The sequence below is a fragment of the Aricia agestis genome, chromosome 6 (genome assembly GCF_905147365.1).
Source record: "Aricia agestis chromosome 6, ilAriAges1.1, whole genome shotgun sequence".
In the NCBI taxonomy this organism is placed as follows: Eukaryota; Metazoa; Arthropoda; class Insecta; order Lepidoptera; family Lycaenidae; genus Aricia; species Aricia agestis.
Window position 1 is genome coordinate 9,681,150 of NC_056411.1, and position 23,219 is coordinate 9,704,368.

The following is a 23,219-nucleotide window of genomic DNA, read 5'->3' on the forward strand; positions in this document are numbered from 1 at the left end:
AAAAATGATTTCATTAAATATCACACAAGATATATATAAATTATAATTATAGCGCTTGCGAAAGATACTTTAAACTATTTTTATGACTTAATGCTTCTATTAAAAACCAAACAGTAGCGCCAATGATATTCATAAAGACAGATACGTCGCTCGCATCACGTACAAACACATTAGACGAGTACGTGCACACATAAATCCGTATTAGTCAAGTGTTTGGGCGAAGCAAAGAATACGTTGATTTATCGACAACATCAATTCTACTGAAGATGCGCTGAGAGGGGTGTGGGTTCGATTGCGGCCTTTTGATTTATATGGAGAGTGCTTTGCGCTGTTCTCGTATTGATTTTATTTGGTATCTGTTACTTTATCAAGCCATTACGCGGATAAATCATTTCAAAAATGGATCCCATTTTCGGTTTACGGTTTTAGTATTTTTGTCAGGATTTTTTCAGTACATCGGCAAGGAGTTTGTATATTTAGACAGCACTATAACAGGCAAATCTAATTCACACTCAGAGATATAAATAGTTCTATCAGAGAACTTGATTTCTAGGCAGATGGTTGACCTACGTAGTTTGGTCGCGTTACGTCAAACCCAGCCGACAGATCAAAATTAACATTAAATTGACATGATCCGACCAAATAATGTTGGTCTGTCTGCAAATGCCTAGGAATCAATTTCCTCGATGGCACATTTTCTATCTAAGCCTCATTAAATTAAAGTCATTAAATAATGTATCTGAGTGCGTTCAACCACTAGTACTTTGTAGTCCCGGGAAAGAATAAGGGAAAGTTTGTATCACTCAAAAATGTACAGTTAAATGCACGAAGTTGCAGGCAGCATGTAGCTAGTAGGTACTTTATAAAAATTAGAAATATTACCTTTCGCTTTCTTTGTTATTCTTTTAACACGACTTTTAAGGGCCGGCTCACACCTTGCGTTATTATGTGCTAAATGACTTGCTATTGTAATCCTTTGCCTACATATCAATTTACCTAATTGAAGGCCGCGCCCGCCATTATTGGGTATTATCAGCTAACCCTTCCTATGAAGCAATTATCCATTCGTTACACCAAATGGGTTAAGTTCTACAAACGGGTAGGTTCCATGGTTTTGTTTGAACACGCGATCTGATTCATAAAATTACCCTTCGATTCATTAATGAGGCAAAGCGATAATCATTTACGATTTAAGTTTTTATTGACTTCTGCCATGTTCGTTTGTGGAAATTGGGACTTTCTGGCGTTTATGCTATGATTTTCGACACGGAATGGCAGTTTATTGGATTTATTTCTGCAACTATCACTATTGGGCTGACACAGCTGTCTTTTGGATTCCAGTTTCTATATTTCATGTCATTTATGCACTTAGGTCTCTTTTGACAGGGAAAATTGAACATGACCTAACGCTACTTGTCTCGTCAGAGTTCAGACACGAACACATTGATAACTCAGTTATGACACCGACTTGTGAAAACGATAGCGTTATTATTAGCCTTAGACCCAATTTCACCAACGGTTGTTAAAGTTAATGCTCGAATTAGTATCAAGTTAGCTCTTTTGTTTTTCATGTGGGTAACGTGATACTAATTCGAGCATTAACTTTAACAGTTGTTGGTGAAATTGGGACTAAGTCTAATTCAAAAATTTATGTAAACGTTAATATTAATTAAGTAATTAAAAAAATGAATTTTTTTTTATTTCTGAAAGTTCGTATGTTGCTTATTATTGTAGCACGCTGACAAACTGGGGGACAAAATCCGGTAAGTAATAATTAATAAAGAATTAAAACCACCTAAATTCTGTATTACATAGTAGCACACTATTATCAAGGGTATTAAGTATTATCATAGGTATTATTTACATGGTGTTTCTTATTTAAAATGCCGTTTGATTATCGAGGCACGCGAGCGGTATGTTCTGAATAATACAGCGGTGTGTGACAGCCGGGCCCGCGTCCCCCGGGCTACATATTTCAGCGGTATTTGACCAAACTATGATAGATACGAGCGACGAATAGTGGAGGTGGTAATTAAATCTAATTACTTCTATTATTAAAAAAATATAGAATAATATTTTAGTTGATGTTAAAATAGTCAAGTTGCGTCTGTCTTAGAAAATTATTGTGAAGGTTGAAAAATTATTGTATATTGGATATAAAATGTGTGTTACATATTTAAAATTAAAAACAAGATGATTTGTTGATTTCTCTGTCAAATTTTTAAATACCGTAACACATTTATTTAAAGAGATCTGAGATAATATTATGACAACTTAAATTAAAGGTAGGTAACTATCATAGTAGAATTCAGAAACATAATTAATTAATAATTTTATATTGAAAAAACGTGTTTAAACGTTTAATTAAAACGTTTTTAAATTATTAAAAGAACGTGGCTAGTTTAGTTGCACGGCCATAATATTATTAATCCAGTTTATTAAAATAATTCCATTTATTTTACTGCAAACGTGAGATGAAACTTAGGAAAATTGTAAATATAATTTGCCACCTTCACCATCGTCCAAGTACTTTGCAGCTCCATGTTTTGACCCAATAGAAGACACTTTTGGCCTTTAATAAATATTTATACCCTCATATTGTTTGGAGGCCCACCTACAGAATTATAACGCTACTAATTATACAATTTATATCAATGTTTGCTTAGGACCGGCCGGATAGTTTAAAAATTGATAATAATTACGTTGTTAGTGGAAACATGCTCGGGGTAGTGAGGGTATTATATAAATAACATAAAACTTATATTTAACAAATAATGGTAACTTTGTTTTGCTCCTTTTTAATACGGCACGTGTAATTTTAATGTCAGGTTTTTTAGGTTGCGCTTTTGATTGGAAGACGCGTTGACCAATACAAAGCACTAACAAATTGATAGACACTTAACAAAAATTCAGAAACTGGAGATTAAGGGTCAAGTCAGACCGCAGCGCGACGAGGCGAGGTAAGACGCGGCGCGGTATAAATTTGTGTGGATTTGACAGGTTTCAATTGCGTGAGATGTCTTGCGAATCTGTCAAATCCATAATATAAAAGAAATGCATCTACGCGTCGCGTTGCGGTCTGAATCAACCCTAAGTGTCTAAACACACTATTCCGAAGTTCTGCGGCGGAAATTCCGCATGATTACGTCAGCAATGTCAAACGCATCATGTGTCATCGGTAATTTAAAATACATTGCAGGCGGAAGCAAACTGAACTTCTGCCGCGGAAATTCGGCATAGTGTGTTTCTAAGACACTTAGGGTGATATATCTTTTTGTGAGTTTATTTTAATCTTATATATAAAATTCTCGTGTCACAATGTTCGTTCCCGTACTCCTCCGAAACGGCTTGACCGATTCTCATGTGTGAGCATATTGAGTAGGTCTGAGAATCAGCCAACATCTATTTTTCATATCCCTAAGCAATGATATTCTACTTATACGTCCTAAGCAATGATATGTTACGTCCATACTATTTTCCGGCTTAAATCTCTTCCGAACAATTTTCAAATTCAAAATTGCAGACATTGACAAAGTTGACCGATAAGTGAAACAAAAGATACGAAAAACCATTTACATAAAAGAGACAGTTCTATTTTTAAACGTCGAATCGTATCGCTGTCTCTTTCTTCGCCTGAGCTATGACGAAAATTCGATTTTTCCAGATTGTTCGAAAAAATAATTGAAAATGTAAATAATCGAGGTATTTATTGCAATCAAGACATGTGGTAAGAGATTCCATGGGTTTTGTACTTTCGAGTCATAATTGGTACGTTTTCGAAACACGCACGACGTCATTTTCAATTTATTTAGGTAAGACAAGACGGGGTACGTTCGTGACTGCGCTCGATGCAGACTAAACAACAGACGGCCCAATTGGGCCGTATTTGAAGCTTCACAACGCGTGCGGTAGTAACATATCTGGTTTGAGTATTTCATCATTGTCCCTAAGTAATAAGGGTTGTTCAGCCTTAATTTTTTTTTAATTTTTGGACGTTGGTTTTTATTTTTTTATAATGTGGCATTAAAAATACATACAACCCTAAATTTTTAATTTTTCATCACCAACACCTATAATTATTAATACTTACTCGAGACTGACGGCGCCCATTGTTTGTGCGACGGGATAGTCACGATGGTCGTTGCCATGGTGACATACTTATTTAGTCACTTCAATAAAATAATATGGGCGAAATACTTTATAAAGCAAAACAATGTTTGCCGGGACAGCTAGTACAAATATATTTCGCCAAACTACAAAGCTTGTTAGCGTTTTAATTATCGCCAATAGACTTGAATTAAATGAATAAATAGGTATATAAGAATACTGGATAGTAATTAAAAAATCGTATTGTACAATGAACCACGTGTCGATAATGGAGTTTCCGGAATGACACGAAAAAGCTGATGAAAATTTGCACCCATTTATTTTGAATTCGGAATCAAAAATAAACCGGCACCGTTTATTATAATTGACAGCCCGCACCTGTGCAAGGGTTAAGCGGGGAAATTGATTCATTTGGGCCCGGCTGCACCAATATACGGAAAATAATAAACTACGATTTAATACTAATAAAATAAGTATAATATTATAAATTATATAGCAATCTTAGAATACAATATCTAATATGCTTCATTATGATTGGTATTTAATCATACAAGATGTAAAAATACGTCTTGGAAAATTATTAAAAACCGTAAAATACTTTTTTATTTTTAAAGTTACCATTAAAGGAGATGCAACTAATTAGAGCATCATCAACAAGGTAAAAAGTACGCATTTTTCGTTGTTAAACGTTAGTGAAATAATTGACAACAAAAAACACCTAACCGCCGGTTAGTTAAACTTCATTTAGGCGGGGTTCAACTCGCCCTCGGATGGTTTACGTGTTATTGAAACTGGGGTGAACCATTATCGGAGGCAAATGTTAATTGACAGCATGAAATGAATTTTACGTGATTTTTGCTCAAATTGACTGTGGGGTTATAGGATTACTATCATTTATTTAACGTTAACGACCTCATACGCGTATTTCGTTTGTTTTTACTCAAACTGACAATGTTACGATTATGAATTGTAGTTTCTATTAAGAGTAAATAGTAATTTGATAATCGCTTGTTCAGAAGTGTTATTATCGAAATTAGTTTATTGGAAATTATACAATCTTATATCTTTAAACGAGCAATTCTTGTATTATATATATAATTATGTATAATTGGAATCTCGGAATCGGCTCCAACGATTTTCATGAAATTTAGTATATAGGGGGTTTGGGGGCGATAAATCGATCTAGCTAGAAATCATTTTTAGAAAATGTCATTTAATTCGTGTTTTATGGAATACCGAGCAAAGCTCGGTCAAATAGCTAGTATACATTAAACACTATAAAAATTCAACATAATAAAAACTATCTTTTGTAAGATCCAGGGCAAAAGCCCCAAGACTATCTGCATGCGAAATTCCATCATAATCGTTGCAGCGGCTTAAGAACGAATTTTTCAATAGAAAGACAGTAATTCAGATATTTTCGTATAATGACGTAGTATAGATTTAACTTGATATAATTTTTTTCCACGTCATAATAGTTGAACATATAGAGTAAATGATCAAAAATTTTGGGGCAGCCTTAAGAACTATTACTGTACGGCGAAACATGGCGGTAGCGGTCATTGACCCCCTGTTAAAAACTTGTTATTTTCTATACAAAGCCGCTATTACAACATCTGACACTTCATTGTCAATCGCGGTTAATATAGAAAATTACAAGTTTTTGACAGGTACTCAATGACCGCTACCGCCATGTTTTGCGGAGTGCATTATATTTACAACATAATAAATTCTTTTACTTTTGAAGTCGAATGTGAGAATTGTTTTTTCTGTGTATGAAGACATCCACATAAGCTCTCGATAATGATAAAAGTTTTTCTTGTAATCGCCTAAAGTTCGACAAGTACTGGTGGAAAAACAGGCAAACGCCAAATCATAAATTACACTTTTTTTCATGTGCAAAATACCTTAAAAATTTTAAACGCCAAAAAATGTGAGAAAATAATAATAATTGATGTACAATAAAAATTGTGCACTACTTGAGTTGGCGGTTGCTATAATATGCAATTTTTCTCTACCAATTATAAGTACATACTTTGTAATTATCACAATGGCACCAATATGCTAATTAACCGAGTTCCAAAAAGGAGGAGTTTTCTAAATTCGACCGTATATTAAATATTATTTTTTAAATTCTTTATTAAATAATTCTAATGCGAAGTACTCACCTTGATAGTTTTACTCCAAATCGAGTAATAATTACTGTGTGGACCGCAAAACTCACAGCTCAAAGGCTCGCATCGAGCCACTCGAAGGCTCGCATCGAGCTGGCTCGATGGAATCAAATATATCGATTTAGAATAAAACTATCGAGCAATGCTGAATGTGTGGACGAAATCCCGAGCCACGGGTTTTGCTCGACGTTATTTCTCAATCGTGCAAAACCGTATGTGAGTAGGTACTTAGCATAAGACTTTTCGTTGGGTTCACTGGACATTCGTTTTACACTACTTAATTATAATATTTTGTTAAATTTTAAAAATTGCGTCAAAAGCTTGCATCATGACTCATGACTATGAGTACACGGTTTTATATTTCGAATTTTCGGACACAAAGGTATAATATGCGTGTCAGAAAATTCGAAATACATTTTTTTTGTGAAAGGTAGCATGTTTTTGCGGCCCCTACCATCCACGGCTGTGTGTAATGATAAACGATTGTTTCCGAACTAGCGTCGTTAGCGGTCGCCCTAACAACTCTATTATTTCAGATATTTTCCCATACCGAGATATATTGTAATACAATAACTTTGTTTACGACGATTAACTAGCTATATATAACTCTGTTATCCCGGATTTATCTCGTTAACATAAATAAATTTGCAGGAAAATTTTGCGTTTACGATTTTGACAAAAAATAATATCTATACGGCTTTTATACGAATTCGATAAAGTGTACGATAACAGGCTTACCTGTTATCGTACACTTTATCGAATTCGTATAATATAGTAAAAACTAAGAAGTGTGCAGCTGAGGGCTGAGAGCGAGTTTCATCTCTAGTCGCACGTGAAATCAACTATTTTGTATGTTATCAAAATCCACTAGGAGCATTGTTTCGCTATACAAATTCTAATTGAAAAAAAATATCATAGCATACGCTTATAATAATTGTCAATAATTATGCCTATTGCCTATTCTTGAAATCTTCTGATTTCGACAAAAAATCACATTTCAGTCTTTGGAGACTACGCAAATCAACTTGTAAACACTTTTTTTTAATACCTTCATATTGTGTATAAATTCTCTTTTCAAAAACCTTATTATGAAAGTGGATCTTAATTTACCGTTGACAGATCGATTAAATTCCACATAATCCGGCTATTAATGTGATATATCGATGCCATATCGCCGTCATTACGTAAATGGTGAATGCTCCGTATCGCTAATACCTTTGCGCGGAGAAAAAATAAATACCGCCTCGCGTTGATGACGCTAATTTTTTTCCTACTGATATTAAGTCATGTTTAAGAAGGCCCATCGTTATCCTTAATAGTAATAGATATTTTATTTTGTCGCGCTCCGCTTTGAGGGTGTTTACACAATGTTCAAGGGTCTATTCTGGTAGCTTGTATTTCGTTGCTACATTTTTAAATATTATTTTTATGGTGTAGCGTCAACGGTATTGTTTTGTGCTATTTTTATAAAAAGTATTAAGTTAATATTATGTAATTTTTTATAACTATTATACACATTTATTATAATATATTATAACAGCAAATGATACAAGTTTTGCTTTGATATTTAAGCTTATAGGTGAAGTTAAATATCATATTAAGTTTACCTATTATTTACCTACCTAAAAAATATAGGCGTCAATTTTCTAACGCATAGTAACAAAACTTACGTTGTAGCCCGCACACACTACAATGTACCGTACGATAAAATTATACCCGACAACGAATTTATCGCACACTAGAAATATATCGAGTGACTTCCAGAATAAGAGCTTGATACATTTGCCGTTCGTTAATAGGTTTTTCCTTCATAAGGCGAATGTTAACCTATTTATTATTTCTGTTGATATTAAAAACGGGAGAGTAACGTTATCCCAGTAATAAATGTTTAGACTTTGACGTCGCCTTTGTGTGGGGCCGATCTGTCATGGCTTGTTTGATTATGTTAATGGAACAGAATTTCGAATATATTTTTTATTAAAATCCTGACCGAAGGCTTTTAAGGCACTAGAGCGTGGCTACTTAAGTTTATGGATTATATGGCGCGTAAAATGTATACCGGGAGACATTGTGGATGCCATTTGCGTGTAATTATAATCCTATAATGATGGCTTTGCTATTTTGTTATTAAAGTTAAGGCCTTTGCGTCTGTGGATGAATTAATATAGTAACAACATATTCACATGTATATGTAATGCCAGGGATATGGTTAAGTATATACGGCATTCTCACAAATATAGTCAAACTAATCACTAGTCCAGAGAATTAATAAACTGGTCAATACCAATCATGTGCGGGTTTCCTCGTGACGTTTTCCTTTAATGTACGATTAGCAAATGATGATTATGATTTGCTTAAGTACTTGTTGATTACACACAAAAATTGTTAAAAGTTGAATTTAAATGAGCTTCTTTATTTAAATTTAACTTCATCTTAATGCGTCATGACTCACCATGTAAGTCTTTAATCCAACATCAATAAAATATTACTTTGATGACACACTGTTTATCATTTCCCTCTTAAGCTATCTGATACTGTCCCCAAGACATTCGTAGAAAGAGCATTCGGAATATTTGAATGTTGAAAAAATTTGCTTAATACATCGCGTTGGTAGAGTGAAAGTATATTTGTCATGGGATCAGCGTCGCCGGGCTAAGGGAGCCAATATTTCATGCCTCCGTGCTTCGAAGGGCGAGGAATATACTGTTGAGGTATAAGACAGAGTTTAATTTGGTTAACCAATATATCTGCCCAATAACAATATTTCCATAATATTATAGTTTTTATTTTTCGATGTACACTACAAAATGGTAAAATGTCAAAATATGCATTTAAAAACTTCAAAAATCAGTAAGTATATTACAATAAAATAAAATATATAAACTGTAGTTCAAAATTATGGTTCAAAATCCCAGTCATATTATAATTAGAAACGTGATTTTGGTCAAATAAAGATGCGTGAGTTTTGACAAGATAATTATGTTAGCAAAGACAAGCTAACTATTTGTATCAGTATGTTTTAGATCCATGCAAAAGAAGGTGAGTTGATTTCCTAGTACAAGCTGTCAGTGTGTGCCCGTAGCTCGTAGCGCCGCGTAGCGCTCCTAGCAGCCGTAGCTTATATATTAACCGATTGACAAAATATTACGTTAACGTTTTTAGGATTCTGTACCCAAAGGGTAAAAACGGGACCCTATTAGTGCGTTTGTGCACTACACGGAATTTTACCGTCCAGCGTTCATAACTTTCACGTTTGCCATATCAAAATGTAAGAAATCGGAACGCCGGACGGTAAAATTTCGTGTAGTGCACAAACGCCCCTAGGGCCGGGACACAAAAACACGGCACGACGTCGTACGGCGTCGTACGGTGCCGTGTCGGACGCGCGTCGAAAAAAACCACGGCACGGCGCCGTACGGCGTCGTACGACGTCGTGCCGTAGAAACTCACGTAGAAATTCAAGATGAGTTTCTACGGCACGACGTCGTACGACGCCGTACGGCGCCGTGCCGTGGTTTTTTACGACACGCGTCCGACACAGCGCCGTACGGCACCGTACGACGCCGTACGACGTCGTGCCGTGTTTTTGTGTCCCGGCCCTAAGGCTTCGTTGTCTGTCCGTCTGTCAAATAGAAAGACGCCGTCTGTCTGTCTGTCTCCAGGCTGTAACTCAAGAACGGTAATAGAGAGTTACAATTTTCACAGATTATGTATACTTATCTGTTGCCGCTATATACAACAAATACTAAAATCAAAATAAAATTATTATTTAAGGGGGGCTCCCATACAACAAACATGATTTTTTTGGTCTATTTTGCTCTATATCAATAATGACAATAGTTAAGTACTTGATTTTTTCTCAAAATTCTTAGTTATATGTGTTCTTTAATATTTAATAATAATTTTAAAATAAAATAAAAAATTAAGGGTACAAAAATACAAATTTTGGCCTAATTTTGCTCTATAATGGTACAGAATCCTTCGTGCGCCAGTCCGACTCGCAGTTGGCCTATTTTTTAGATTTTAAGAGAATAATTATTAATACCCATACTTACTAATATTATAAATGCGAAAGTGTGTCTGTCTGTCTGTTACCACTTACACGCCCAAACCTTTGAACCGATTTTGCTCAGATATGGGGACACTTTAAGTTCCGGGAAAGGACATAGGGTGCTTTTTATTCTGAAAAAATATACGGTTTTTAAAAATACACGTTCTGAGTGCAAAAAAGGATTTTTTTCCATTCCATTTGAAGATAATAAAAACATCATTAATAAAGCCACATGTCCAATTGTTAGCCAATAAAGTAAATGACTATCGATAGCCAAATCCTGAGTTGACAGTTTAACTGGATGCTCAATTGGCTGACGTTTAGATCCCGATTGATAGGGCCGCCCTATGAAGGGGAGAGATTGCGTTTTTATATTTTTTATTTCCCATTTCCTATATTGCTTAGTTTTTTTCGATTGGCAAAAATGGTGTGTGAAATATTATAATATATTGTAACTTAAATATTTGTAAAAAAATCACTTAAATTATCTATACATTTATACTAAAATATTTGTAAAAAAATCACTTGAATTATCTATACATACATATAAATAAAAATTGGAGTGTCTGTTTGTAATATTGAAAGAACCGTTTTTTACTACATGCATTCATATCTTTATACGCTACACACACCAAAACAATTTTTTTTACAATTTTTGTCTGTATGTCTGTCTGTCTGTCTTTTTGTTCCGGCTAATCTCTGAAACGGCTGGAGCTATTTTGCCGGGACTTTTTTTGGTAGATAGCTGATGTAGTAAGGTGTAACTTAGGCTACTTTTTAACCGACTTCCAAAAAGGAGGAGGTTATATTTTACTTTTTTCATATATTTTGTTAGCAGACTATCCATCTTTGTTATTATACTATGTTGACGCGGACGAAGTCGCGGGTAACAACTAGTCTTCTATATAATTAACTCACGTTTAAGAATTTTATGGTAGAAATAATAATAAAACCTTTTTACTTTACTGTATATTGATAGCTAGTTAGTAACGTTTTTTTTTATTTCAAGTAATTTTCTTACCGCATAACAAAATGTCAAAACAAATTAATATTTTAATTTGTTAAGAGACTTATCTTTACTAAACTTATATTTATAATATTGTACAGAATAGTAGATATTCATGACCCAGAAACATTGAACATTTTTAGGTACTTAGGCGGGATTCATTAAATGGGCGACTAACCCGAAATTTTCGATTTTATAATTCATTTTTGTACTTGAAAGTAAGCCCCGAATTGTTTTATTGTCTAAAATTAGATACTACATTATATTGTGAAGAAATCGATCTGGGCAAAAACACCATATCTTAAAATTTTCTCGATAGAAAAAAATCATAAAGATGCATCTAATTTTAACGATATTTTCATTTATTTCCATAACCGTGCATTGAACTAAGTTAATATTTTAAGTTTTAACACATTGTATCAAATCTATCATTGAGAAACCGATGTAGCGGATTTCTAAAATGTTGTATATTTATCGAGTTATTGAGAAAAAACTAATTTGGCGATGAATCCGCGTCATCCTTTTTCACCTGGCATATGAAAGACGGGCGTGAGTGTGAAGAGAGAAAAACGATGTTTGATTTTTTGGGTTAGTCGACCTCGTAAACGACGCTCAAACCGGAGGTCGCTAGTTTGACGCCACGTCTTCCAACTGAGCCACAGAGGTCGTCAATTTCTTTAAAGAATATTTTTTTCTATGATCGGATGTACCTAAATTATTATTTTTTTCACCACGTCTATCAGCAACATACAGTATAATGATTAGGGCATAGGCAATTCGATTTGTCAGCATCACGCCAGTTAGCGTATTAGCCGGCTAACTGGCCCGTCACCGTAATGAAGTTAGATCTAGCCGATATGAGCGATGCTAAATTGATTTTAATTTCAAATGTTGAATATTTTGTGCCTAATATGAAGGCTTTTTTCTGTAAGCGAAATAGAATTTTCAGTGTCAATTTAAGTACGATAGTAAAAATTGAGAATTAAATTATAAAAAAATTGGGTGTTTTATTTATGAACAACTTTAAAAACCATTTATACAATTATTGTCCAATATATTGCTTAGGCACTGGATTAGACTTCATGCGCCTGTAGCAAGGTGCATGCTCATCACTTAATGTAGTGTCGAGCAATTAAAATTAACCAAAATTAAAATTAATTACTAACCTACTAACATAAGTTAAGGAAAAATTGTTACTAAACTTATAATAAAATCGTAGAGGTAAAATTTTTGTACATTGAAAATAAACTTGAAAAATCGCGTCAGGGGCATGTTAGAAGAGTAATAGAACACATTTTAACTGTTTTTGAAATTTTTGTTTCTCTCTGAATCCGCTGCTAATCTCTGAATCCGCTGAACCGATTTCAATGAAATTTGGCATGATGATACCTTACATCCCTGGTCAACATCTTAGATACTTTTTTTTAACCGACTATCAAAAAAGGAGGAGTTAATGTTTACTTTGCTGTTTGTGGTCAGATTTTCAAAATTCTTTTTTGTTGTATAGATTGCCCGAATTTGATACCATGTTTACAATAAAATCGGTCAAGTGCAAGTCGGACTCGTGCACGAAGGGTTCCGTACCGTTATAGAGAAAAAATAGGCCAAAAGTTGTGTTATTGTATGCGAGCCCCCCTTAAATTATAATTATATTCTAATTGTATTATGTATTATTAATTATTAAAGTACACATATAATTAAGGATTCGGTGAAAACATCTACTGCCTGCCTGTTGTCATTATTGATATCGAACAAAAAAGGCAAAAAAATCATGTTTGTTGTATTATCCTTTAATATTGATTTTGTTTTGTTTTCAGTATTTGTTGTTATAACGGCAACAGATAATTCAGAACTCTAGCTATAAAGGTTCTTGAGATACAGCCTGGAGAAGACAGACGGACAGACAACGAAGTCTTAGTAATAGGGTCCCATTTTTACCCTTTGGGCACGGAACCCTAAAAACGGTGACTTGATAAGTAATGGAATTGAAGGAACTCCTAGAAATTTACAGCGACAACCAAAGTGATTACCAATTCTAGCAAAGGTCGATCTTTAAATATTTTCCTAATATTCGTAAACGATTATCCAAACCCTGGATGGACATAATTGACCACTGTGAATCTCAATTCGTTACCGGCCATAGAAATTTTAAAGTCAAACTTTACGGATCTAAGTCGGTCGGTCATCGGTCGAGCACATAGGTAGAAATGGTAGAATATGTACGACCGAAGGCAGTATGTTTGAATAAACCTCTCATCATGTTCTCTGGGAGAGTTTTTTCTGCCAAAACGAAAGAACTACAATGCTAGACAACCTACAGTGTAAATCTGATGTCGCATACTACGGTGATATCGTAGATAGCTCTATAGGATCTTAATCCTTGCCATCAAGCGTTTTTGTGACATTTATTATTGGCAACAGTCTAACACAACAAATTCCAATTTGTTTGAAAGAAAGAAAGAAAAATAAATTTATTTGGTATTTAGCATCTTACAAAAATAATTCTTAACTACTAATACTATCCTATGTAATACCAAATTGGTTCCCATTCAGCAATGTTGCGAACGGATCCGCAACGCTGATTTTCAATGGACACCTTACTTTTACTTAAAAACATAAAAATTATAAAAATCCTTACTAATCATAATGTAACAAAATATTATTGTATTTAAAGCTACTTTAAAAAATAAGTATGTATATAAGTTTATAATAAAACAACTCTTGAAGGCATTGGTGACATTAACATAATTATAAAAGTTATCTAAGTACAGTATACAGCATCTTAGGTATAATATTTTGGTTATTTATTAATAATTAGCAAACTAACAACATAGATAAAATATTATAATATAGAATAGGTGCGACACACTAAATGCTAGGTTATTTAAGTTTTCTACATCGTGATAATTTTTTTTCTTATTTTGGTAAGTAAAAATATAAGTTAGTGGCAGGAAGCTGTGGGAGGTTATTTCAAATTACGCAGAATTTTTTTGTTCATTTAAAAGATATTCCTTTAATTTACGTTTGAAAACTCCAATGGTGATGCAAGTTTTAAGGGGTGGTGGGATATTATTCCAGCATTTTGTAGCAGAGTATCTGAAACTGCCACGAAAAGCTGACTTCGTGTAAGTGGGGAATATGAGAAAGTCGGGGTTTCTAGCATCTCGCTTGGAGAATACGAGTTTTTCGTATAGGTATGAGGGATGGCGAGATTTAATGATGCCAAACATTAGTGTAGCGAGATGAAAGTGCCGACGTATTTCCATTTTTAACAGATTGGCGTTATTTATGAAGGGAGTTACGTGACCTCTAGGTGGGACAGGGAAGCAGAAGCGGATGCAAGCGTTTTGTACTCGTTGTAGTATTCTTTTGCTACGGTTCAAGAGGCAGCCTGCAGAGACTGTATCGGCATAATTTAATTTTGATAGAATCAATGCTTCACAGAGCTTTACCCTGACTTCTGTGGAAATGAATTGACGTATTTCGTAAATCACCTTTAGTCTGTAAAAACAATTTCGGGCTATATGCAATGCATGTTCTTCAAAATTTAATTCACTATCTACTAGGAGTCCTAGGTTTCGAGTAATAGTGACATGTTCCAGGATATTGTTTTGTATTTTTATTACTGGTTGGTGTTGTTGTGTAAGCTTTATTTGTTGTTTTGTACCTAGAATTTGAAGTTTGGATTTGAGAGGGTTTAGGATGAGGCCGTGGTTTCTTGATTTTTTTACCAGGTTTTTAAGATCATCATTTAGCAATTGGACAGCTTCTTGCGTATTCTGTGGTTTAAAATTAATATATACTTGTAGATCATCAGCGTACATGTGAAATTTTGAGTTTTTAATACTATCAGTCATATCTGCAACATATAGGATAAAGAGGATTGGGGCCAGTATGGAGCCTTGTGGAACTCCGCATTCTAGCGCAATAGGATCTGAAAAGTTAGTGGAACCGTTGGAATTTTGAGTGAGTACTTTCTGCAACCTACCGACCAGATAATTCTCAAACCATTTAATTGTATCAGGGTCAAAACCGTAATAAGCTAATTTAGAGAGGAGTAAATTGATGTTTATGGTGTCGAAAGCACGAGAGAAATCCAACAGGACTAAAAGAGTTCCTTTTCCTTCATCCGATGCTTTCAGAATATCATCGATTACATCAAAAAGTGCAGTGGTAGTGCTATGTTGCCTGCGGAACCCCGATTGTTTTTTAGGAAGTATGTCATTGGATTCAAGGAACTCTACCAATTGCTTGCTGACTATTCTCTCGAGTACCTTAGATAAAAAAGGGAGAATGCTAATCGGTCTAAGGTCGGAAAGTGAAGTTGGATCTGGTTTTTTTGGTAAAGGTCTAACGATTGCTGTCTTCCATAATTCGGGGAAAGTAGAGGATTCTATGGATTTATTGATCATATGTGTTATAGTTTTCAGAGTATGTGGAAGTGTTAATAGTATCATTTCTGAACTAATATCATCTATACCCTTTGCGTTGTTGTTTATTGAGCGGATAGCATTAAGGACGGCATTTTCACTAACTGTCTGTAAGAAAAATGTCTTGTCATTAAACCTGTGAAACTCGTAATATGTGAGAGTTGATAGGTTTTTGTTTTGTAACTGTGGTATGTTTGTGAAATGGTTGTTGATTGATATGGGGTCATTTAAGCAGGTTGGTAGAGTGTGATTTTTATTTTTAAAGTCTACAATATTATCTTTGATATGTTTCCACAGTGTACGCGGTTTGTTAGAATTGTTGTTAATATATTTATCGAAGTATGCTACCTTTTCGTTATATAGTGCTGAGGATACCAAGGATTTCATTTCTTTATAGAATGATAAGTGGGCTTCCTTTTTAGTTCTCTGATATGTGGACCTGGCTTTGTCACGAATCCTCATCATTTCTTTGATAGTATTTGTTATCCACGGGTAATTCCGTTGATGAATGTAAGTATATTTATATGGCGCGTGACGGTCGAATAGGATGGTAAGATATGCGTTAAAGCTAGTGACAAGACTGTCAATGTCCGTGTTAAATTCTATTAATCCTTCCCAGTTGATATCTTTCACATCTTTATCAAAGTTTTGTTCATTAATATCTTTCATTGGTCGGTAACAGATCCATTTCTTGTCTATTTTACTCCTTTTGCAATTTAGTTCACAAGTAATTAGTGCATGATTACTTAAAGCAGGGATATGATTCACGAGTATGTTGTTCAAATTGTAGTCCGAGGAGATGGTGTCAATTAGTGATTCTGAATGGTCTGTAAAATGGGTTGGGACGTTAACAAATTGATGAAGAGATAGGCAGTTTAGGAAATCAGTGAATTTTTTGGTGTTCAGATCTTGCACCGCTAATAAGTTGATATTCAGATCACCAAGGAGTACCAAGTGATCGTATCCGGAAAATGAGCTTACTGAATCGGTAATAGCATGTAGAAAACTGTCAACGTTAAGCCACGGGGGACGATAGGCGGTACCTATAATAAATTTAATATTATTTAGTTTTGTGGAAAGCCACATTTGCTCTACTATTTGATCTTGCGGGTGATCGAGCACTTTAATAGTAATTCCGCGGCGAATGTAAAAGCCCACCCCGCCTCCCCGCGCGCGTCCCGTGCCGGCCGGCCTCGGCCTGTGGCGGAGCGTGTAGCCCGCAGGAGCCGGCGCCCGGAGCTCCTCACCCGCCCGAAGCCAGGTCTCGTTGATGGCGAGGATGTCAACATGGTGGCGATCTAATGCAGCGATGAACTCGTCATGTTTGTTACAGAGTGATCCCGGGTTTAGTAGACCTAATTTTATATTTTTATATTGCAATAATCTTATTGTAAAAGCTATAAATATTGATATGAACTTAGAATTTAAAATGTACCTAGTTAATAAAGTTGCATGTCGCCGACAGAGTTTATATATTGCAGGTGAAAGAATAACAGAAGAATAAAAAGTTCGTGAGTAAAGCAGTAAATAAAAAAATAATAAAATAGTATTTATGATATGTAGATAGAGATAATATAGAGGGGACATATTTTTAGCCAACGTTAGCTGAATTAAAAACACGAGTCAAGTCCGCCTCGGTTCGAATTGCATGTACCGGCTTCCCGTCAGCTAGGCGCACGAAGATGCGACCCCGTTTTGTCCACGAGTACCGCCACTGCAGCCGTCGACACTCCTCGCGAGCCTGGTGAAACAACGCGCGGTTAGCGCGCGTCAGCCGCTCGTTGACATACACGCGGCGTGGCGCCCCGGGCGCGCCCAGGTCGGTGCTGCTGAGCGTGCGGCGCACACGGGCGGCTTGTAGCAGCTCGTCGCGTAGGTCGCGACGCGCCAGCCGCACCACGATGCGCCGCGCACGCCGCTCCTCCGCCGCGGTGACGTCACCCGTCGGGGACCGCTCTACTGCGCCGACCCGCTCGGCGAATACGATGTCGGCACTACTCAGTTGCACGCCTAATTTTGTGGCCAGCACGGTGACCGTGTGCACGGTGTTCTCGCCGGTTGTCTCGGGCAGGTTTCCCACGTCTAAGTCTGTCAGCAAAGCCTCCTGGTCTCTGTCGTTGAGCTCGGACTTGAGCTGCGAGACAACCATCTCCAGTTCAGCTACTTTAGGCGAGGACGGTGGATTCTCCTGCCGCTGCTCTACCAATTCAATTCTGCGTTCCAGGCTGTCGAGTCTCTTGTGCACATCAGATCGCCATTCCGACATTTCTTGACGATACTCTCGTAGTTCTGCCATATATAGGGCCATCTCCCTACGCATCTCTACTATTTCGGACACTTCAGTTGAACAGATTTGGGAGGGGGAATGGCAAGTACTATTCGGCGTGCTAGGGCTGGCCGGATTAAGTGGAGTCGTTTCTTTTATGTTGCAGCAGTCGGAGCATGACCAGGACTTTGTCGTATCGATAACGCCGACACATATTTTATGATATACTTTTGTACATTTGTTACACTTAACGGCATCTTGCGGTGAGAGATACCTTGCAGCACAGCTTTTACATTTAGGCATGATTATAATATCTGCGGTAGGTTCCTCCCGAAATAGTATCCGGCACTTTACGCAGGTGGCGTTTTGTACACAGAAAGTTGGCAGAGCAACAGCTTTTAAAGCTTTTTAAATTTACACTTCCGAACTGATTACTTATTGTTTTATCGTATCACTTTGTCCCATTTTGCCTTGACCTTTTTTTTGTTTTTAGCAGGTAGTAGTTAAGCGTCAACGAAGCGTCGGCGCTCGCCGGCTCGGGCCGTGCGCTAGACGAACGTTTGAATTTTTTAAAATAAATACTGAGTTTTCTCGCGAACCGTAAAAAATCCAGTAAAGATATTTACACTGTTTTAGAGCTTAATTCACACCGATTCTATTGATATATAATTCTATTGAAACCGTTAGCTTTTACCATTAATTTGGATTTAAAGTTTGCGGAGCAAAATGATACACGCCTGCACTCCGTATAATATCCAAAAAAAAGAAGAAGAAAGGATTTTTCAAAATGATAAGCATCTGAGGTTCAAATTTCCTCGGTATTTTGATGTAAATTAAAAATTTCGTGTGTAACATACATCCAAATAAAATAGTCGTAGATGGGTGGTCAATTTTCTAAATCTCGATTTTAATAACATACATTCACGCGGACGAAGTTGCGGGCAACAGCTAGTCTACTAATAATTCATATGGACTGTATTTTATTGCCTGAAATAAAGTATTATTATTATTATCATTATTATTGACATTGTACCAGTTACCACCGGTTCGGAAGTTAGGGCAAAAGAGGCATCTATACTAATATTGTAAATTCGAAGGTTTGGTATGTAAGTTTTTTTTTTGGATTTGGATATTTTGAGTCCTTAAATATATTATAGGATACATTATATCGTGAAAAATGTACGGTTCGCGATAAATGAATGAGAGCAGTTACCTAACTATCTAGTTTTTCTATAACTCTATCTGTCGTAATATACCTAATATGGGAGTGAGGCTTAAAATATAAGGATAAACAAAGCAACAAAGTATTGTTTTATGTTGCTCTTTTTTGAATTTCAAAAACCGCTTATAGCAAGAATCAATCATAGATTTATAACCCTCAAAGAACGCTCGAGAAGTTATTATTAAATGTTGCATGTATTAAAATTTATTTCCCCCTCGTATTGGTATGGCAACATTATTGGAACTTTGTTCGGGATACCACCATTTTTCTCGCTGAATTCCTCCCCCTGCTTATGGTTTGTAAATTTTTATTTCACAGAGAATTATGCAAAATATGGTTCGATTTATTTTCGTATTTCACCTGCGTGCGGCCTCAATCTATATACTTTTTAGCCGTTTTACCGACTTTAAAAAAGGAGAAAGAGGTGTCACAATATTATCTTATATCTTTAAACGAGCAATTCTTGTATATATTATGTATAAGTATATATAATTGGAATCTCGGAATCGGCTACAACGATTTTCATTAAATTTAGTATATAGGGGGTTTCGGGGGCGATAAATCGATCTAGCTAGGAATAATTTTTATAAAATGTCATTTTTTTCGTGTTTTATCGAATACCGACCAAAGCTTGGTCAAATAGCTAGTTTATATAAATTCCGCAGCGGTAAATATTAATTTGAAAAAAGTATCTAATGATTTCATGTCATACAGTCACATACGGTGCTTAATATTATATGTACACTCACAAAAAGAAGACCTATTGAACGACTGAATCGATTTTGATGGGCATATCTGCATATATACTACGTAGAATAGAATGTCAATTATGACATTCTATTCTCCGTTGTATATATGCGTATAATATTAATTATACGATTTCTCAGGGAACAGCCAGTAGTATTTTAATAATGCCTTTATTACTGTTAATTATTTCTATTTTCTTATATCATAAAGTTTTTTTATTTATTCTGCGTAGTGACTGTTCAGAATTTATATTACAGAAACATCTAGGAATTAGGTTCATCGATATAGCGATAAGCTCCATATAAAGTAATGGGTGTTCGAGTATAAATTGCCCAAAATAACAATACCAATTCGAGGAACAAATTGTTTTTTCATCAGACGCAATTTTCTTGCGAGCAATTTGGAGGGCATTTTTTACTCGATACATATCTATTAGGGTTCGATAGGGTGAGTGTGAATGTAGCAGTAAAATATTGTAAGCGATTTATATGCGACCCAATTTGAATATCGATTTTAGGTCGATTACGTGCGAGTTGCAAATCGATTTTTATGAAGAAGCTTAATTATTACTCCTTACCTTGAAAAATTCTATTAAAAATACATATTTATTGCTTTGTACCTACAAATTTTCTTTGATTTTGGTTTACAGGAGAAATTCCAAGGTCTTGCAGAAGACTGGCGTGAAAACACACGTTTGTTCAGCTTATGGCTTTACCGAAACAGAATCACGATATTAACAATTGTTAAACTACTACCGCCTCTGACACCGTTTGAACCGTTACAAGAAACATTCCCAATCGTTTACCATCAGTCACTACCATCCAACTATATTTAAAAAAAATTTATCTTCATTCATAAAAATTGCTTATCAATAAACAAGTATAGTTTTTTCGCACATAAGTGTTTTCGTATATTTATGCTGTCGTAATATCGCAATTTTGTAGGAGCAACGTTTCATACTGATGCGATGTGTGCTGTATATCATGTTACTGAGACTGGCGTATTATTTATTCATCTGATTAAGGTAGTCGTATTGGACACTTATTTTTTAACCCTCTTTGTAACTCGTGTTGAAGAAAAATCACAATTTTTGCAACTGTAAGAATCACTTTTTCAAAAATGAAAGGGAAAAAATTTACTCGTCTGTTGAAATTGAAATTAATAAACGTATTAACCTACATTTTAATAAAATTAAACATTTCAAACACAATAGCTAAATTATTACTGTAGGAACTACACTTGGAACTTTTGGGTTTTCCTTATTTTCACAGTATCCTATTCGGCTACAATAACGTGAAAACGAATTCAAATAGCAGCATAGGAAACGTCGTATCACGGGAGAAATCAAACGCCGGAAACGGAAAGGAGCATATTTTTCGAATTTGAATTTCGAACTCCGCTCTTCCGCTGCGGAAGCTCAAATATTCATGAGATAAAGTTTTAAGCGTAATATTTTAAAAATGGAATAAAGAGTTTGGTTAACGTTGTTTTTTTCGTTTAAAAATAGAATTTTGTTTACAAGCTATGTTAACAACATAAAACTTAAAATGTGTTCGGAGTTTTGGCGCTGATCTTTGAACTATTCCATTGCGTCTAAATGTAGTATTGATATATTATTTTTATAATACCATAGTTTAATACTTTAGAAACACACCGTCACACATAGTAAATACTTAATATCTAATATATAAAAATAAGTCGGGTTTTTTCTTCCTGACGCTATAACTCCAGAACGCACGAACCGATTTCCACGGTTTTGCATTCGTTGGAAAGGTCTCGGGCTCCGTGAGGTTTATAGAAAAAAATCAGAAAAAACTTCAAGAGAAAAATTATAAATGCGAAAGTATCTCAACTCTGTCTGTTCCAAAGTCCACGAGGACGGAGTCGCGGGAAACAGCTAGTATATTATAAAAACGCTAAAAAACTGTAATTATTTTTCAGGCTACTGTTATCTAGTTTACTTTAAAAAATCTGAGTATGTTAAATAAAAGTTACACACGAGAAATATCATATAGCAATATCTCCAAGCAAATTCCAACTCCAAGCAAAAAATCAAAGCAAAACATTTCGTCATTCACATTCGAAGTTCCATAACAAAAATATTATATTTCCGTCAATTTCACGGAAATTGAGTGGCAAACTTGTGAGTTGTGACGATAAATTTCTGGGAAAATAACGGTTCCAATATAAATACTTACGGTCTGTCTGAGGGTTTGTCTATGCCGAGGTCACATTCAAATGTAGCGTTAGTTTTATAAAATAAGGGGCAAACGAGCAAACTGATCACCTGATGGATTGCAACTACCGTCACCTATGGACACTCGCAACATTAGAAGAGCTGCTGGTGCGCCTTTAAAATTTGTCTTTTTACTTTCTGGATAGCGCGGAAAACAAGCAAAATTATAATTTTGCCCGGAAACCGTACACTTTACCGGGATAAAAAGTTCAACCCATATCACTCAGAAGAAAACTTTTTTTTTTGGTTTCGCCGCCGGCATCGAACAATACGATCTTCGGAACGAGAGCTGGGCATGACATTAGTATTCGCTAGCGATGCGATGACTTAATTGGCTACTGTTAAGCATTGGTGTTTCATCCCACATAAAATCGGGTTTTGAGTTAATAATGCAGTTTTGTTCTTTATAACATAAGGTTTACGACAGTGAAATCCATTTTTTTGAAGACCAACTGTAGCATATTCTAGAGTACAAAAATGGTTAATGCTTATTCCTCTTAGTGAGGTTTTGTATACAGCATTTATGTACTATGTTTCTAAAATAATTTGCGCTTAAACCGCTGAGCCGATTTTGATAAAATTTTGTATCAATACGATACTTTGAATCAATTAAAATGACATTAGACACTTTTTGTCCCGGAAAATGTACGGTTCCCGCGCAGTAAACAACAATGAATTTGGCATAAGATATCGATATAAAGTAGGTACATGTAGATATTACGTAAGGTTTTGGAGAAGGACATAGGATAATATTTTTTATCACGGAAAATGTTCGGTTTTCACGCAATGAACTTTATTAATTTGCGTTTAAGCTGCTGAACCGATTTTGATTAAATTACTTAATGTAGAAATAATTAGTTTATCACGTGTAGAGTTGGGAAAAAAGTTATTAGTAATTTTAATCAGATTGATGAAGTAATTGTGCATCTGATATTACCCGTAAATTGATTTATAATAATATGCATAAAATGTATTTTAAT

The 23,219-nt window shown here is 35.3% G+C and overlaps 1 protein-coding gene across 1 annotated transcript; it reads right to left on the reverse strand.

Moving 5' to 3' along the window:
• Positions 1 to 17,359: 17,359 nt before the first annotated feature.
• On the reverse strand, positions 17,360 to 18,088 carry LOC121728160. Its single transcript, XM_042116282.1, has one exon. The coding sequence runs from the start codon at positions 18,086 to 18,088 to the stop codon at positions 17,360 to 17,362; it is 729 nt and encodes a 242-aa protein (XP_041972216.1).
• Between the last annotated feature and the right edge of the window lie 5,131 nt (positions 18,089 to 23,219).

Coding starts and splice junctions, on each gene's coding strand:
- LOC121728160 (XM_042116282.1), bottom strand. CDS start 18,088: ATGCGTAGGGAGATGGCCCTATATATGGCAGAACTACGAGAGTATCGT.